At 53.8% G+C, this 17,700-nt stretch overlaps 7 protein-coding genes across 7 annotated transcripts; 3 read left to right on the plus strand and 4 right to left on the minus strand.

Moving 5' to 3' along the window:
* Nucleotides 1-17: 17 nt before the first annotated feature.
* CONPUDRAFT_167305 (uncharacterized protein) lies at nucleotides 18-2,559 on the minus strand. Its single transcript, XM_007773132.1, has 11 exons — nucleotides 2,361-2,559; nucleotides 2,244-2,305; nucleotides 2,090-2,176; nucleotides 1,896-2,034; nucleotides 1,745-1,834; nucleotides 1,383-1,684; nucleotides 1,255-1,323; nucleotides 1,164-1,203; nucleotides 1,055-1,111; nucleotides 896-994; nucleotides 18-837 (listed from the first exon to the last, which is right to left on the minus strand). The coding sequence occupies exons 1-11, from the start codon at nucleotides 2,482-2,484 to the stop codon at nucleotides 371-373; spliced, it is 1,536 nt and encodes a 511-aa protein (XP_007771322.1). The 5' UTR covers nucleotides 2,485-2,559; the 3' UTR covers nucleotides 18-370.
* A 156-nt stretch (nucleotides 2,560-2,715) lies between these two features.
* CONPUDRAFT_138615 (alanyl-tRNA synthetase domain-containing protein) lies at nucleotides 2,716-4,643 on the plus strand (the record flags this gene model as incomplete). Its single annotated transcript, XM_007773133.1, has 4 exons — nucleotides 2,716-2,842; nucleotides 2,893-3,257; nucleotides 3,310-3,647; nucleotides 3,714-4,643. 4 exons carry the CDS (start codon nucleotides 2,716-2,718, stop codon nucleotides 4,405-4,407), a joined length of 1,524 nt encoding a protein of 507 aa, XP_007771323.1. The 3' UTR covers nucleotides 4,408-4,643.
* Nucleotides 4,644-5,303: 660 nt separating this feature from the next.
* Nucleotides 5,304-6,545, plus strand: CONPUDRAFT_83741 (NAD(P)-binding protein). Its single transcript, XM_007773134.1, has 5 exons — nucleotides 5,304-5,331; nucleotides 5,404-5,851; nucleotides 5,918-5,925; nucleotides 5,986-6,044; nucleotides 6,110-6,545. Exons 1-5 carry the CDS (start codon nucleotides 5,310-5,312, stop codon nucleotides 6,482-6,484), a joined length of 912 nt encoding a protein of 303 aa, XP_007771324.1. The 5' UTR covers nucleotides 5,304-5,309; the 3' UTR covers nucleotides 6,485-6,545.
* Nucleotides 6,546-7,542: 997 nt separating this feature from the next.
* On the minus strand, nucleotides 7,543-7,692 carry CONPUDRAFT_61139 (uncharacterized protein; the record flags this gene model as incomplete). Its single annotated transcript, XM_007772953.1, has 1 exon — nucleotides 7,543-7,692. A coding segment is annotated over one exon (150 nt), but the record flags the coding sequence as incomplete, so codon positions are not given.
* Nucleotides 7,693-8,613: 921 nt separating this feature from the next.
* On the plus strand, nucleotides 8,614-13,424 carry CONPUDRAFT_138616 (glycoside hydrolase family 16 protein). Its single transcript, XM_007773135.1, has 17 exons — nucleotides 8,614-8,921; nucleotides 8,981-9,046; nucleotides 9,134-9,333; nucleotides 9,408-9,498; nucleotides 9,557-9,745; nucleotides 9,808-10,000; nucleotides 10,052-10,087; nucleotides 10,137-10,171; nucleotides 10,228-10,464; nucleotides 10,518-10,568; nucleotides 10,632-10,755; nucleotides 10,811-10,873; nucleotides 10,928-10,947; nucleotides 10,997-11,107; nucleotides 11,193-11,362; nucleotides 11,423-13,174; nucleotides 13,227-13,424. Exons 1-16 carry the CDS (start codon nucleotides 8,754-8,756, stop codon nucleotides 11,529-11,531), a joined length of 1,863 nt encoding a protein of 620 aa, XP_007771325.1. The 5' UTR covers nucleotides 8,614-8,753; the 3' UTR covers nucleotides 11,532-13,174; nucleotides 13,227-13,424.
* Nucleotides 13,425-13,614: 190 nt separating this feature from the next.
* On the minus strand, nucleotides 13,615-14,747 carry CONPUDRAFT_83743 (uncharacterized protein). Its single transcript, XM_007773136.1, has 3 exons — nucleotides 14,634-14,747; nucleotides 14,060-14,564; nucleotides 13,615-14,007 (listed from the first exon to the last, which is right to left on the minus strand). Exons 2-3 carry the CDS (start codon nucleotides 14,175-14,177, stop codon nucleotides 13,847-13,849), a joined length of 279 nt encoding a protein of 92 aa, XP_007771326.1. The 5' UTR covers nucleotides 14,178-14,564; nucleotides 14,634-14,747; the 3' UTR covers nucleotides 13,615-13,846.
* Nucleotides 14,748-15,578: 831 nt separating this feature from the next.
* Nucleotides 15,579-16,001, minus strand: CONPUDRAFT_156258 (uncharacterized protein; the record flags this gene model as incomplete). Its single annotated transcript, XM_007773137.1, has 2 exons — nucleotides 15,579-15,757; nucleotides 15,818-16,001. The coding sequence occupies 2 exons, from the start codon at nucleotides 15,999-16,001 to the stop codon at nucleotides 15,579-15,581; spliced, it is 363 nt and encodes a 120-aa protein (XP_007771327.1).
* Between the last annotated feature and the right edge of the window lie 1,699 nt (nucleotides 16,002-17,700).

Raw genomic sequence — 17,700 nt, forward strand, 5'->3', positions numbered from 1 at the left:
CAAGGAAACGCGCCACTGGCAAGCTCAAGACAACGGACATAGGGAACAAAGAGAAATACAAGAAATTTCAACTAGCTTATACGAGTGACAAAGCATTCGATATGATAGATCTAAAATACAATCTGCAATCAGACTAAAACTTTCGCATGACATTGTACCATCTGATTGTGAGCGCGTCCACCGTAACACGATTGGTAAAGAGAAAAGAACAACATAAAAGAAAGACGAAGACGAAGAAAGCTTTAACAGAGCAACGCAAAACCAAAAGCACACAAGAACCCCCCTGTTCCCGCCCGTAACAAAACCCAAGACCACAAACCCAAACTCAAACCCAAAAATAACCTGCATCTCCGCGGCCAGAACTCCTAGCCTAACCCTCCTTCCTCGAGCTCCACGACCCCGACAACACAAACCCATCCCCACCAGGCCCCGACCCCGACAACGACGCCCTGTGCCCCCCGCTCCCAGGCACCGGCACCTGCCCCTGCACCGGCACCGGAACACCAGTCCCAGTCCCAGTCCCGGCAACAGCATCGACAGCGACCACCCGTGGACTCACACTCCCCATCCTGCCCACACTCGTCCGGCTCCCCGAGCGCGACCGCGGTCCAAACTCCCCTGCCCCTGCCCCCGAGTACCCATGTCCGTGCGGGTGCGGGTGAGGGTGTACATGGGCGTGGCGCGACGACGGCGACGCGAGGACGCCGCTCCCGCTCAGGCTACCGCTGCCGCTGAGGCTCGAGTGCGAGGACGACGAGGACGAGGAGGCGCGCCGGTGGCGCTGGCGCCGGGTGGGGTCGACGTCGAGGTGGGCGATGCGTGCGAAGAGGGATAGAACTGTGTTTCATGAGTTAGATAACATCATAGTTAGATGGAGTAATATGGCAGGGCACACCATCAACGATGGAAACGATCCCGCAGAGGCTGCAGCCCGGGGTGCCGATGGCGTTGGGCGAGGAGACTTCGTCGGTGACGAAAAGACGGTGTGAGTTGGCTTGCGATGCAACATCGTTATCAGTTATGCAGTTGGGTTTGGCAACAAACCGCAACATACTGGCAAGTATCTTCTGGATGGTATACGAGAGGTTACTCGTTGGGAACACGACGTATACTAAGGAGATTCTTGGTCAACAAATGGCGTGGTAACAGGTCGTTTAACTAACCTGGATACACTTCTGCGCCATCTTTGGAACCAAACGGCTCCTGCTCGACGTGTCAGCAGTGTCAGTATCGCGATTGGTCAGATGTCCCGACCTTAATATGCGTGATAAACTGCTGTAAAGACGTCGACAGAATCTGATTACTCTCAGAAGGCACCACAATCTAAAAAAACCCATCAGCCTTGTCCTCTCCCTCAAATAGTCCCCAAGCTCAACACTCACCTTACCAATATCCGTCACACTAACAGCACTCAACAGCGTCCCGTGCTCCTCATCGAGTACCGCGACCGAGCTCACGCCCTGCTCGCTCATGAGGCGCATCGCGTCGAGCACAGACGCCGTAGACGACGTCGCGACGACGGACGTGTACATGTGCAGCGTGGGGAGCGAGAGCGCGTGCAGCGAGTTGGTGAGGTAGGCGGTGAACGAGGGCGAGCGCTCTGCAAAGGACGAGAACCAGGCGAGGAGGGTGCGGTCGGAGACGATGCCGAGGAAGGAGGATGGGTCGGGAGATTGGATGAGGACTGGTTGGATAAATGAACGTTAAATCAGGCTGGTGTGATTGAGACCGTGTGGAGACGTACCGCGGTGTGCACCGCGCGCAAAGACGCCGAGAAGGGAGATGAGGTTCGCGTCGTGGGGGAGTGTCTCGAGGTAGTTTTTCTCGGACATGTCTAGCCATAATTCAGCACCGTCATTGCAAGTGGAGACATGATACGCTGCGACTGCACTCACTGCTGACAAGGTGCACCGGCACGTGGCCGTCTCGGGCCGCAGACACGATTTGGTCGACTCGGGGCGTCGACTTGAGGTCTTCTGGGGCCATCGTATGCCTTGTGGCGGCAAATACAAGAAATGCGTTGACGTCTGAGAACTGTGGACGCAGGGTTAAGCCAAGGCGACATGGCCGCGATGGAGGTGGTACGAACATCGAACAGGCCGAGGTACGGCGAATCAGAGGAACCGTCTGGGAGTGACTTGACGGCGAGACACGGGATCTTTTCGGACAGAAGCCGCTACAATAGCGTTCAGAGTCAGACTATCAGCATGTACGAGAGAGAAAGTCACGGCGGTGGAGCTCACGTCGCAGGCGTCCTCGACACTGGTATCCGCGTTGACATCGACGATGCGCGAATCAATGAGGTCTGAACGGCCGTGGAATGAAGGAAAGCAGAGATAGAGAGGGGTGATGAGACTGACCTTTGGCGTTCACCTTGGACCACTCGTCAATCCATTCCTCTGATTCTGGGCCGAGGGGGACGACGGGTGTAAGTGGCGCGTTGGCCTGGATGGAGAAGGACGTCCTTCTCGAGTGCTGGGACATGGTAGTGGGAGCTCAAAGAGCTTATGGGTATCTAGAGGATGTTGAGTATTAAGTAGGTGAGGAATGAGAAAATGGGTTGAGCGGGGCTGTTCAAGGCATGTCGATTGGGTCGAACGCGGGGACCTGGCATTTGGGTCCGTTACACCGGCATCAATAGATAACACTCCTTCCGGATATGGCATGTCAGCGCTTAGATCTCCGTATGTTCACACTCCTTGACTCATCTCCACCATGGCCGCCTCTGCTCTCCTCCTCGCACCCGTCACCCCGCCCACGTACCATCGCATCGTCTCCCCGACGCTGACACTCCCCACAGGCACAGCCCAGGCCATCCCCGTCGGCCTGCTCGCCTGCCAACGTACGTCCCCGCCCACGCTCTTCCCCGCGCTGGCACTACAACCGTCTTAGGCGACCCTCTCCTCCGACAGCTCTCCACCAACATCGTCAGCTGCACTGTATCCCAGTCTGCTCCCCCTCCTAGCGGGAAGAACAAGAAGGGCTCATCGAATGCAGCCGCCAAAGTGCCCACGCTCGAGGTCATCCTCCACGATACCGTGCTCTTCCCAGAGGGCGGAGGACAGCCATCGGATGTTGGCCATATCACCACTGCGGACGATAAGACGTGGAGTGTGCTGCAAGTCAAGCGTAGTGGTGGTCACGCGGTGCATTATGTGGCTGTCAAGGACACGGCAAAGGATATCGACAGTTTCTTGCCTGGTTCTCACGTCAAGGTCGAGCTCGGAGACGACGGATACGAGCGACGGTACGACCACGTACGCAGACTTCCCTCTAGAATCTCCTCAGGCGCTTATATAGTATCGCTAGATGACGATGCACACCTCGCAGCATCTCCTCTCTGCCGTCCTCGAGACCAAGCTGAACCTCCCCACCCTCTCGTGGTCGCTCACAACCTACCCGCAACCCTGCTACGTCGAGCTCCCCCGCCCCGTCACAGTCGAGGAGATATTTGCCGTCCAGAACGAGGCAAACAAGCTCGTGTTCGAAGGCCGCAGCGTGCACGTCGAAGTCGAGGAACTGGATCGTGCGCAGCTACCGGGCGTACAGACCACCGAGACAGGTCGTGCGGTCGGAAAAGCGCTCCCTGAAGACTACACCGGCGGTGTGAAACGCGTGGTTGTGATCCACGGCGTCGACCGCAACCCGTGCGTACTGCCTTTTCCTTACCTACCATCCTATCCTGACATCGATTCCTCTCTCGATTTGCACAGCTGCTGCGGCACCCACCTCCCCTCTCTGCACAACCTCCAGCTCTTCCTCCTCCCGCAGACCGAGTCCGTCGCGCGCGCCGCGTCGTCCACGTCAACCGCCCGTCTCTACTTCTTCGCCGGCCCGCGTCTGCTCGCGCACCTCGGCGCGTCGCACGCGCAGATCACGAGCATCGCGAACACGCTCTCGTGCGGCGCACCGCAGGCGCCCGCGCGCGTCGTGCAGGTGACGGACGAGCGCAGGCGCGCGGAGAAGCGTGCAGAGGACGTGGAGATTGAGCTTGCGCGGCTTCTAGCTAAGCAAATCGCCCATGAGCTCGCAGCTTCAAGCGAAGAAGGGAAAGAGGTGGTGACGAAGCACGTGCACAGGACGGACGACGCGTCTAACGCTCTGGGCTTCCTCAACTCTATCGCGTTCTCCCTCGTGGATGCTGCCGTATCCGCTGGCAAGCGCTTCGTCGTCGTCTTGAGCAGCAGCCCCTCGGCCATATCGAGCACAAGCGTGAACACGCTGCTCATCGCGGGATCCGAGGGCACAGATGCGCACGTCAAGGCCGTCGGCGAGGCGCTCAAGGCGCGCGTGGGCGTCAAGGGCGGCGGGAAGGGCACGCGGTGGAGCGGGAAGATGGTCGGCGTGTGGAATGAGCGCAAGGAGGGCGCGGCGGTTGAGGAGGTTTTGAGGGGTGTTGGGGCTTGAATAAATTTGGAGGGTTTGGATGGAATTTAATATTGTGACAGGTGTGGTTTTCTGTGTACCGATATGCCCTCGTTGATAGAGCCGCTGTCAAACATCTGTTCGCCAACAGACGTTGAAGCAGTTGTATGATAAAGTCTCCCATAGATTTCGATTGTTAGCATTTTAGATAGGTTTCAGTTGAAGGTGCGAAAGAGTATCGAGCAAGAGATAGTGTCAATGCACTGCTCGAGGTTCAAGATGCGTCGCTCTGCTTTTTCCTTTGGTGCTATGTTGGTGCTGGACTCGGGCCAGCACACAGCACATCCGTCCGAAACATGGTAGCATCTGCTTCTGAACTGGTAGGATTCATTCACAATCTCACAATTTCACCCCTCGCGCATTGTTTAGACAGTTGAAGTTCGCGATCTTACAGCCGAGTCTAACATAGGCGAGTCACCTTTATCGCGACAGGTGACTCTGAACGACATTGACGCGTCCTGTATTACTATTAGCGACGAAGCTTCATCCAAGTTACGAATCCCGGCACTCTCGGTCAACAGGAGAATATTAAGGAGACTCACACTTCTTCGGTAATTTGTAGCCACTTACACGTCTGCGGCGAAACTTATGCCGGATAGTTCCCACAGAGAACCCGTCCGTGCCGGGTTGCCCCTATAAGTTAGGGATGGATGACTCGACCTTCCCCGCGTCCTGTGGGTTGAACATGGTATGACGGACTCCATGCCGACATACTGGGCGATAAATTGCGAGTCAAAGACATATTAGCATGGGAGAGTGATGCTGCGGCGATGGCAGCAACTGAATGTAAGAAAGACGTCGTATATTGTATATAAGACCAGCATCTGCAGAGTCGGTCGAGCAGCACAGACTCGGAGTCTTTAGCAACATCCGCCAAACCAAGCATGAACAGTAAAGTGTGGCTCAGTGAGTGCTGCGTTTTAGTACGGCTGTCACTCTGACTGTCCTGTGCTGATTTACGACGCGACCACGTACTAGTCACTGGCGCTTCCTCAGGCATCGGACGTGCAATCACCGAGCATGTCTTGTCCAGAGGCGACATCGTCGTAGCGACAATGCGCAAACCGTCCGCCATCGCCGATCTCGCGGCGACGTGCGGCCGCGACGTCCTGCTCCCCGTCGAGCTGGACGTGACCAACTACGCGCAGGCCGCCGCCGCCTTCGACCGGGCAAAAGAGGCGTTCGGGCGGATCGACGTGGTCGTCAACAACACCGGGTACGGCATCTGCGGTGAGTTCAAGGCAATACCGGAGGAAGACGCGCGCAGGCTCGTCGACGTGAACTACTGGGCGCCGGCCAACATCACGCGCCAGGCGATCCGGTTCTTCCGCGAGGTGAACCCCGCTGGCGCGGGCGGCACGGTTCTTCAGGTTACGTCTGGGGCGGGGTTTGTTGGTGTGCCGATTTATTCCCAGTATGCTGCCAGGTGCGTATAGTATATTTAGGGGCCGAGCTGTCGATGCGACCATGTTGAGCCTGGTTTCTCTGCTAGTAAGCATGGTGAGTTATCCAGCCAACGCTGGCATGCATGTGGAAGCCTGTCACTGATGTCCGACGCAGCTCTAGAGGGACTCACCGAAGGAATAGCCGGGGAGTTGGATCCTGCCTGGAACATCAAGGTGAGTAGGATGCTCGAGAGAAAGATCTTCTTCTTCAAGGTTACTTACCGATGACAATGCCCAAGCTGTGTCTCGTCGAGCCTGGTCAGTTCGACACGAACGGCCCAAACGTGACCCTCGTCCTACCTGTGCACCCCGCATACGCGACGAGCAAGTCTTTGCCCTCTCACCCCATGAGGGCCGACACCGTTGGTGTGCGATTCAAGGGCGATGCTGCGAAACTTGCGAGGGCGGTCTACGACGTCGTTTTGTCTGGAGACATTCCGCTGCGCTTGCCGATGGGCTTGGACTGCGTGCGACTGCTGAAGACCAAGGCGAGAGCGCTTCAGGAGACGGCCGAGAGCACGGAGAAGTGGTCGGTTGACATGCTGCGTGAAGGCGTTGAAGGCATCACAGAGGACGACGCTATTTATCAGAGTGTGCTGGCAGCGACACATTGAATTTGCCTTCGCGTGCCAATTCCCTGTTGTACTTTGTGAGTAAAGCTGTTCGCAATATCATCCCCACTCACCATCCTCGTCTCATACCGAGAATCCATTGCGGACGGTCGCAAACTACAGACCCGACAAGAGTGCATGAGAAGCGACGGTAACAATATTCGGCGCGTCGAACTGCATCCCGAGGAACATGCGCTGGTAGTGTTTCGGTTTAATACATTCCCGCCTAGGCGGTGTTGAGGCAGAAAGAAGAAGAAAAAGAGGAACATGCGCTGCGCGAGGAAGTCGAGGTGCTGGTATACCTTGATGTATGGACGTACTGCTTGAAGATTTGAAGCCCTCGTGGTACCTTCGCAGTTTAGTTACTAACGTCGCGCTGGCCTGCTACAGCTACAGCTAGCTACTACTTAAATTGGTGGGCATAATATATGATACCTGGCGTCGGCTCCTGGCGGTCCGGGATCCCGAACTCCCCGACCTGAGTGAAGCGCGTCGAGTTCAGTTCGCCCGAGGTTTCTCCCGCTCACAAAACACAAAAACTTCCCCATTCCTTCAGTCGGTCCTTCATAACACTTGATGGATCTCCTGCCCGAAGAATACCGCGGTGTCACTCAAGGGCTCCTCTTCTCCTCAAGTTCCGAGTCTTGCAGGTTCGCGTAACAAAACCCTGAGCCGGCCGTATACGCCGTCATTTGAACATGATGTTGAAGGGCATGCGCAGCATTCATCAAGATGAAAGTTGTTACAAGGCTCCACTTTCCACACCTCGGACACGCAGGCCGTTGTTTCTGCTCCTTCTCAAGCCCCATTGAACTTTTCGGCTTGTTTTCGGCACTAATGCGCTTTCATTCAGAATCACTTGGCACAAAGTGACGGTCAGCCTGGCGACAGCTTACAAATTGTCGATCGATGTACAGTCAACTCTCCCATATTGCATACCCCTCGGGAAATGCTCCAGGCTATGCATTATGGGAGGGTATGCACATAGGGAGAGACATGATAAATAGGGGCTAAATAACCCGATTTAATTATATGTTGTTCTAGACCCAGTAGTACGAAAACTATGTATGTGATACAAAATACTGTGTAATTTGAGTCTCCTTCAAGCTCGACACCTGATCCAAGTGCAGCTGGCGATTGAATGACCCCAGCAAAGCCTCCAACTTCCGTGCCATGGGCCGGTCATCTAATGCAGCGATGTACTTACTGATCAGACCCGATACTTGAAGGACCTCTCGAGCCTGGGCAGCTCCTCGATAACATCACCTTCGTTGTCAACGTCATCTGTCCCTGTACTCTACATATTGACCCGCACCTCCCATGCCTTCACCACAGCCTCAACCAAAAATAGGTATCTTATTCTTATTATTAGACCGGAGACGTTCCAAAAAGGATAATTAGAATCTCGTCGTCAGTGGTCTTGCTCATGGTAAGAAGCTTGTCAATTTGAAGTCGGTTGCGCTTATGTAATACACCCCGTGTCTCAAGATTGTCGACTGCGTTCATGAGGAGCTTGTCTGGAGTGCTGGACTGCGAGTGGGGGTCGTCGACAAGCCTAGAAGAGACCGGGACAGAGGGAGGTGCTGCATACATCCTAGTCAATCAGCCTGTAACCACGGCAAACTCGGCCCTTTTTACCCCTGAGCTATGCATTGGCAAGCCTGCTGGCCTATGCATTATGCGTTATGCGAATTACGGGCGCTTACCCCGCAAACCAACTCGGGAAAGCCCAAAACCTATGCATTACTAGAACGTATGCACTAAGGGAGGTATGCAGTAAGGGAGAGTCGACTGTATGTTCTTCGCACCGGAACATCTATTCTGCTTCACAGCTTCCTCTTTCGACGACGGGGGACTCCACGCTTCGTTGCACATGCGAGGCGGACGTGATGACGATCATCGCCTTGACAGATTATGTCCAACCGTTCCGAACATCATATCGCAAAGATCGATCAAGAACAAGGTGTAGCAAACCTCAGTACACGCTTCTGGCGCATGATGCGCAGCAGACGCGTTCTAGCTTGGTCTCACGCGGCCTCTACTAAGCAGTACTACCACCGCGGATGCGTCAATCCACTTCTAATCCGTTGCTCAATTCTTCAGAGCCGTGTCTCCCGCTGGGGCCGGATGTCGTGTTTTCCCCCCTTCTTTCGCCCATCGTCGCCATCTGATCATACACATTTGGTGATCGTCTGGGTAACGCTTTTTGTCTCTTACTCTCTTCCTTTCTACCACATCCTTCTCAGTACATCTCATCACTCTTTCTTCGACTATGGCGAGCTCTGGTCAGCGCCGCCGCCAGGATGACCCCTCCGATGGGTCTGCGACTGCTGGACTCCTTCCCAACGCTGAATTTGCCCAGCAGACGCAGCAGCGCGTGTATGGGCAGCAGGGCTCTCACCTCTCGATGTCGTCTAGCATCGCAGGTTCTACGTATTGGGTATGTATCTTCATAAGCTGCGTTCAGCGACTTCAGAATTTGATACCATCTCCCCGCAGCCCGACACAGGAGACTACCGCACGCCGGCGGAGCGACGAGCGACTCACGGCACGGTAGCCGACAAGGTACGGCGTGCGTTCGTCGCGAGCGCGTGCACCCGTGCTGATTCGCGCTGCGCTGCTCCATTTTCCCCCTGACCTTCGATCGAGCAGTTCTCGCTCTCTGCCGATCCCGCAACGTGGGGCGTGAACGTCATGCCTGGAGCCGGGTACGAGGAGCCCGACGACTACCTCCACGAACCAGATCCAAAGAGAGACCGCAAGGCCGACCGCGGAGGCAGCATCTTCACCTTCAGGGGGCTCACCAATCTTGGCTTCCTCCTCGTCCTGGTGGCGTGTCTCCTTGGGCTCTTGTATGTAGCCTTCCTTCACCGCAATGTGTTTACTGCGCGCAGGGCTGACCCTTGGACATTCGGATCTTCAATAGCGCAGGATACCCTTTGGCGCATTATTTTATAAGTAAAGACTTGTCCAACAACGGTGGCTTCAACTTGGGCGGGATCAACGCAAGCGGACAGGTCAGGATCCCTCATTACACATTGTCTCGCGCATATGATGGGTCTGACGCCGCGACAGATCCCAAAGATGGCAGGCAACTTCGGCCTGATCGACGCAGACACACCGTCGGACGCGCACACGTACAAATCCTTTGCGGACGGCAGCGAGTGGCAGCTCGTCTTCAGCGACGAGTTCGAGCAGGACGGGCGCACATTCTGGCCCGGCGACGATCCGTACTGGGAGGCGTCGAACCTGTACGCGTGGGCGGTGAGTGGCATCCTTGTGCGGCAGCCACGTTTTTCAAAGCTGATGAAACTCTTTTTGGATAGACCAACGACCTCGAGTGGTACTCCCCGCAGGCAGTCACCACCGAAAACGGCTCCCTCGTGATCACCACCTCCGAGCAGGAGATCAATAACCTGAACTATATGAGCGGGGAGGTGATGACATGGAACAAATTCTGTTTTACAGGTGGTCTCATCATGGCATCTATTAGCTTGCCTGGGTCTAGCAACATCTCTGGTGAGTGTTCCTGACGCTAACTTTGGTACTCTTTAACAACGACTACCCTAGGCATGTGGCCCGCTGTGTGGACCATGGGCAATTTGGGTAAGGCACTTGTGCTCTCGGAGATTGTAAGTCGTGTTGACAACCACAGGACGTGTTGGCTACGGCGCCTCCCTTGATGGCATGGTGAGCCTTTTCTTTTCCTCGCGCCCATATCCATTGAAACTTGAACGTCCGAACAGTGGCCGTACGTCTACGACTCATGTGACATCGGGACGGCGCCGAATCAGACTCACAACGGCGGCCCGCCGGACGCGCTGACGGGCGGTGATAAGTACAATGGCGGTGTACTTTCCTATATGCCCGGTCAACGGCTGTCACGGTGCACTTGCCAAGGGGAGAGCCATCCAGGCCCGGTGCACAGCGATGGGACGTTTGTCGGGCGATCGGCGCCTGAGATTGATATTTTTGAAGCTCAGGTCAGTCCGTGCGCTAGGTAGCATACGTGCACGAACCTTATATAACTTTCCAGGTGAGCGGAGGGGTGGGTTCTGCGGGCCTCTCGCAATCCGCGCAATGGGCGGTAAGCTGAGCAGGAGTTCATAATTCATCTGCCTGAAGGTTGATACGATGTTCATTCCCTTAGCCGTTCAATCACGGATACACCTTCATCGAGAATGCCACCAGTATCGCCGACTCTGACGTCACGTCTTACAACACTTACGCTGGGGGCATTTACCAGCAAGCGACGTCTGCCGTCACTAAAGCTAGTATGTCTATCATTGCGGCTGATTGACCGCTGACGGTAACGTTTCTGTCGCGTAGACCCAGACTGCTTCGACCAAAACACCGGATGCTTCGCCACTCATGGATTTGAGTACAAGCCCGGTACGTCACATTACCACTATATCACGTGTTGCATAACCTCACCGTGCGATCCAGGATACCAGAATCAAAGTGGAGTATGTACATGCAGCCCATGTACGAAATTAGTGCTGATGAATCCCTTAGTATATCACCTGGATAGCCAACGGGGATGTCTCATGGTCAATGGACGCAGCCACTATGGCGGCCGACCCACTGGTTGAGGTCAATGACCGGCCCATTACGGGCGAGCCCATGGTGAGCATTCTTAACCACTGATTTTGCTCTTCTTCGACTCGATTTCAAACTCGAATGATTGCCTGATTGGTTGCTGGAATTCTAGTACATCATCGCCAACGTCGCCCTCGCCAACCAATTCGTGCCTCTGGATACCGCCCACCTGAAGTTCCCGACAAAGATGCGAATCGACTGGATTCGGGTGTACCAGCCCAAGGACGCGATCAACATCGGGTGCGACCCCGAAGACTACCCGACTTCGGCGTATATCCAACAGTGAGTCAAATTCGTCAATCGCCGTATATATGGATTCCTGAGCTTGTATTGCGTATCTAGGTACCCGGAGGCGTACAGTAACCCTAACATGACGACTTGGACGGAACCTCGCTCGGCCGGAGGCTACGCCCAGTCGATGCCGAAAAACTCGTTCCTCGGCCAATGCTAGAATATGCCGTTATTTTCAGGTAGATACTGATAGACTTTGCTAACTTAAATTTCTCGTCATGTTCGTAAGCAGCACGCAGTACGAGTAGTGTTGGGATAGAGTTATATACCGGTCATATATACCGGTCTCGCATAACATTAATTTCACAATTGGACGCTGTTGTTTCTCCCGATCTAATGGTCCTCTTCGGAGCTGGAGCTTTCACCAGATTCAGATTCAGAGCTATCACTCTCGAAGTTGGTTTCAAAATTGTCTTCGAGCGCGCCTCCGTACTTCCACTGACGGTCGTACGCTCGCCTACTGGAAAAACCCTTCAGCAGCGTCTCGACTAGCATCCATTTCTTGTATATCTTCTTCATCCGCACCTCCGTTGTGGTAAGCCCGCGTCTGCTAGAGTAGGCTCCGGGATGATGATGGATGGAAGTGAGGCGCGGAAGCATCCGAGATAACAGGGCCGCTACGAAGAAGGGGTCGCCCACTAGGGAAGTCCACAGGTCAAGATGCTTGATCCGGTTGTTACTTGGGATGTTCATTGACGTCAGCGGAGGGGGTTGTTTGTGTGCATGGATGGTTGTAGTCAGCTGCTCGAGTGCGGGGCAGTTGGTAAGAAGGACACGTAAACCCTCCAGCGTGATCAGCCGGTGCTCGGCCCAGAGCAAGCTCGAGTCGATATTCGACGAAACCTCGAGCTTCAGCGTTCGCAGGCGGGGCATCGCAGTCGAGAGGTCCGCGACGTCCGAGTCTGTCCACTCGGTTATGCGGTCGAAGGATAAGGTCAACGACGTGATATATGCGAATACAGTGAGAGGTCGAAAGGCGACAAATGTCAATGGCGGTTGTGAGTTATTGGTGGAGCCCAGCCGCGTGCTTATATAGGACGAGCCCAAGTGAATGCGTAACGCGGACACATGACCTGGGCTTAAAGTCGTAGCTATGTCCTTGATGGCCGTGACTAGATCATCTGCGGAGACTCCCGTTGTCCATTCAAGGGCGAGTGAGCTGACGGAAGGGAAATGGTAGGTTTGAATCAGTGTAGCACAGTCCAGAGGTCCACCAATCAGCGTGAGTTTGCTGAGGCTATAAAATGGAGGACGCATTCCTTCTGCGTGTGGGCGTAAGGAGTGAGACTCGGTCCGAGGATCTGATGACAATGGTGTCCGAGTCGCGAATGCCTCTAGCTCTTCTAGATGTGGCATCCGAGACATGATCGACCAGACGCCAGAAGATAGGCGAGAATACGATAGATCTAGGTACTTTAGATTGGTAAAGCCTTGTAGGTCCGTTGACAACGCTACGTTGAAATTCCCCCAAGACCGCGTCGAACGGAGGACCAAATGTTGTATAGCAGGTGCTGACTGACGCAAGTACCCTACCAGTACTGGCAAGGTATCGTGTGGAGCATTGATCTCGCAAGCTTGCAGGCTAGGCACAAACAAGAACTTGAAGAGACAGGAATTGAGTTCCGAGTTGTTTTCCAAGACTAGTGTTTGGAGTGATGGGAGCAATGGGCCGTGAGGAGAGCAGCTTAACTCCACATAGAAGGCTGGGTTGGCGAGGCGGTTTATTTGAACACATAACTTGCGGACGCGTTTGGCGCAGGAGTAGAGGGTTCTCCATTCTGTTGCATCGAGACGACGCCGTATCTGTTGTGGTGTTATTCGCATTTGTTGACTGAGATGTTAGGCAAGGACATACTGTAATTCCTTGCGGATCACCTTGCCAGTGCCCATCGCTCTGCCCCAAGACGTAGACGAGTTCCTCTAGGCTGTCTACCTCCTGATAAAGTTGGTCCAAAGCCGGCTCGCATAGGACCTTGCATGTTCTAGCGAGTCTCGCTAAATCTGCCTTGTGATCTTGAAGGTAGGCGCAGATGATCGAAACCACGTCAGAAACATACAGACCTTGATGCATGATACTGGAAAAGTCACAGGGGAGAACGTTGCGCTTCACAGGAACTCCACGTTCTGAGGCTCCATCTGGCGATTTCGGCGCCTGAATTTGACGTGTGACAGCGGGTACCCATGCACTCCCTCGACAACTGAACAATGCGCCGAGTTCTCGCAGGACTATCGAAAATCTGTGAGAAGCCAACGTTGTTGTTTCCAGCACCGTCACATTACTGGGACTAGAGTAGGGTCGGGGCACGAGCTAGTTACTAATAGAGAATAATGATAGGTGAATATGGAGCGGAGTAAGTCAAAGTCGTGCGAGGTATCAATGCAATATGAAGACGTCAAAAAACCATTACAAGTCGTCCGCGGGGATACAACAGAACCGCCGCATGGAGGCTAATCTCCCTCGCCGAAAGCCTGCTACTACTGACCCGCCCTTGCAGCCATCTCAGCCTGTCTCGACCGTACCAACGCTGCGAGACGTTTGTGTTGATCCTCCAACTCGTCCTGTTCTTTCTGCAATTGCCTGTTCTCCTCGAGAAGAATTGTGAGCTTTGAGTCGAGACTTTGCAAAGTGTCGACAGCTGAGAAGACGCTGGTCAGGCAGGGGAAGTCCAGAGAAGTGGTTCCACGTACATTTCTGCAACACGACCAGGGACTCAGAGTCCGAACTGCCAGTTAGCTTCTGGAGACGTTCCATGATGCGTTTCTCATCGTCGTTGAGTGCAGCAAAGGATGTTTCTAGCTGGGACATGATGGTGTACTCGAAGATCGTCGTGGTGATGGCTGGAACTTAACGTGGGTTGGGGGAATCAAAAAGTAAGGAACAACGGGTCCCCCAGAACAGCTTATATACCTCCACGGGCACTCCGCTGACGTGAGTCCCTAGCTCTGCATTGAAGTCCGGCATAGGAACGTTCTGCCCGATGCATTGCTACCCAAGAACGTTCCGTGGTGGCATTGCATCGTGATCCTAGTGATGGGCGGTTCTCCAGAACCAGCAGGGCCACCAAAGCATCCGTCGGCGCGCTATTTCCGGTGTCTAGACGGACGAGCCAATACCTGGCACTTCATGAAGAGCTGTCATGTCGAGCTGAAACGAAACGGCCAAGTTCCCGTTCTGAATCGGCCAGTTCGGCTGCTACGAAGAGTCATCATCAGTCATTCGGAACAGGATGTTCCGGGGCAGGCAGAGAAGGGAGTAACGCACAGTAAGACCCGGCTAACAAATAAGCTCTAGCTTTGCGCACAGTTCTAACATCGCCTAGTTGGTGTTGATTGAATACGTGCGCATGTTGCAACGCCGAATGGGAAAGTCGGTAACGTTGGAAAGTAGGGTGGATACATGAGCCATGGACCTTGCGTAGAAACGGCTGCAAGATAAGGGTAGGACTAAGGTTAGGAAGAACAGAAGTGCCGCCTGGAAACGTACGGGAAGCAGAGTACAAGAGCAGACACGGTCCTACAAGTTTATGTCTGTTGCGTCTACAGCAACTCACGCGAACAATTGCCGACATTAAGCGTCCGGAGAAAGCCGAACCGCCCTCAAGGCCATGCCCCCTGCTGTTCCGGTCAAAATCGACTTCCGATGCAGTACCTTGCGCTGCAAGACATCCAGTCCAAGTGCTACTAGACAATGCAATGCAGATCTACGGGTGTTGCTGTTGGGTGCTTTGATGGGTGAGCCGCGTCTCCGCTGGGCGGCTCATTGGCGGCTGACACCAAAAACCTACTTTGGTTGTTTCACCATGGGCATAGATCTTCAAGGAACCGTCGTCATGCTGTGAGCAGGGAGCGTGTCGTACCCTCCTCATCTCTAAGCTAACTGAACGACTATCTCAAGGCACGAAGAGAGGTGAAACTGCCGTTTCTTGCCTACGGCGCTTAACACGCTCTGGTTGCACACGGTGACCGGCCAAGCCGGAAACGTATCGGTCCACCTCGGCCGCGCCTTTTCAGACAGTGATGTATTGACATTAATTATTAATATAGAAAGCTAAAGACGATAATTTAGGAGTGTCAAATTCTACACAGGACATCATCTATCGTATATATCGTCCTCGCAGCAGAGGAGATCGGACAGATCATGCTGGTGCTATGAAAAGGTAGGTAATAAGGATCGAATATACAGTAATTATGGCAAGTCATTGAGCTTCTAGTGGCGATGGTAGGTCTGGTCCCATCCGCCGTGCTGCGCCTGTGGCTGCTGCTGCTGCACCATTATCTGCAACTGCTGGTGCTCGGCACTCAATCGCTCTAGCTGGGCCTTGAGCACCTGGTTCTCCTGCGTGAGCTGTTTGACCTTGCAGACCAAGTCCTCCATCTGGTCTGCCGCTGTCGACGAACTGTCAGTCTTGCGTTCTGATCGCGCCGAAAACGTCAACAGGGACTAACATTTCTGGAGCACGGTGGCTCGTTTGTCCGGAGATCCAGTCAACACTTGCAGCCTGCGAATTAGCTGTCGCTCTTCGTCACGGTATTGCGCCTGGGTCTGTTTCTTCTTCTCCCGCTCATCCGCGTATGAGTATCCCTGGCTCGGGCCGTCATTAGGCCAAGGGTTATTGGGGTATTGGTTCATAGGAAAGATAAGAACGCGTGTGATGTAACCGTAAAAGGGTTGAAGGGAGGTTAGGACACCGATTTTGTTCTGAAAAACGTGGTCGAGGCTTTGTGCTCGATAATGACGGAGTCGAGACAAGCCCGCTTGTCCTTATATCCTCTCTATGTTACGATGCACTGCTATGAATTCGAGTGCCCTTCGCGATTGACAACATATCGTGACGAGAAAAGGCCAAAATTTGCTTCTGGTAATTCTTGTTCTATGCATAGCCGAGAACGTTCTTGCGCCGCATCGGTACTGTGATGCAGTCTCGCGTGCTGGGCGTTCCGCTCTGGAGCTTATTAATGACTTCATCCAGTAACGAAGTATGTGTCCGGGCACCCTCCCGTACCGTATACCGCTGCTTGACGCTGCTCGCTTCAGTGCGGAAAAATGGACAAAAAGTCCTGTATGTCATTCAAGCTTCTAGCGCGTTGTTCCCGACAGCCACCGATTCGACTAACCCAAAGAAATCCGGGAATTACTCTGCTTAGCCGAGGAGCGCGTTTTCGACTTCCTGTTCACAGCAGGAAAGAACCCATTCTCTGGCGTTTATGCCGGGTTTCGTCCCGGCGAGATACCGCGTGTAGCAAGCGTGTAGACAAAAAAAGCCGAGGAATTGACGTCAATTGATTGATCGGCTGCGCTCCAATTTGTTCTGAATCCGTCCTCGTCGTCGGGTCTCTTAATCTTAGGACAGTCAAGGCCACACATGTTCTTGGTCCTTTTCATAAAAAAACACAAAAGCCTGCGGAACAGTTACGTGGCCACGTTATGACATAACAGACACTCATCAAGCAGATATTTGTTAGGAATGGGCCATGACATGTGCATCCAAGTCTAACTTTCTTGTATTACTTCCTACGGAAGGCGGCCGTGCGGCTAACCGTTTAGGTCACACAATTTTTTGTGTTCCGCACTATAATGAAACGTGGGTCCCTGTCGGGGGGCATAAGCAAATTGGACTGCCTTTCGGGCAACTTTCGGCAACGGAAGCCTCGCCACAAGGGGAAGCGTCAGTCTATCGTCTTAATATATAAGTTAAGCGCATCATCTGGTGGGCGCTTATAAACGTGTACTTTCCCTCGAGAGTCGTGGCGCATCTCTCCTTGTCCGTTTGCTTCCAATGCGTCTACAAAAGGACAAAAGGCTCAGGAAGGAGAACATCGATGCAAATCTACCGTCACTAGAGCCAATGGTAATGCCGTCGACGATTGAGCGGGTTTTTAATTTTCGAGCCTGTCCATTAAAATGGACTAGGATACTTTCTCACTGGATGTCAACACAATTAGGAAATGATTCTCCCCACCTTCAACAGAAGGACGCGGCCCTGCCTAGTTTTACATCCGACTCTGTCTCTCCTTCGAATAATCATATCTGGGAAGCCGTGTTGTTCGATATTAAACATGAAGTCTTCTGGGACACTTTTGTCGAGTAGCATTCAGGCTATTATATCCGGTGCTTCGGCGATTCGAAGATTCGGATCCGACTCAATGGAAGTTAGCTTGACGAGGAATTGGTCACATGCGTCGAGCTTCTTCGCTCGACTTTAGTCAATTTGCCTGAATTCGAGTCGATCTTATTGTCGTCGAGGCCCCGCGCCCTACCAGTATGTCGTAAAAACTCTGAGCGGGGAGCGAACTTTTGAGTGGCCTGCAGGCAGCATTCATCCAGATAT

Source organism: Coniophora puteana (assembly GCF_000271625.1).
Source record: "Coniophora puteana RWD-64-598 SS2 unplaced genomic scaffold CONPUscaffold_10, whole genome shotgun sequence".
NCBI lineage: Eukaryota > Fungi > Basidiomycota > Agaricomycetes > Boletales > Coniophoraceae > Coniophora > Coniophora puteana.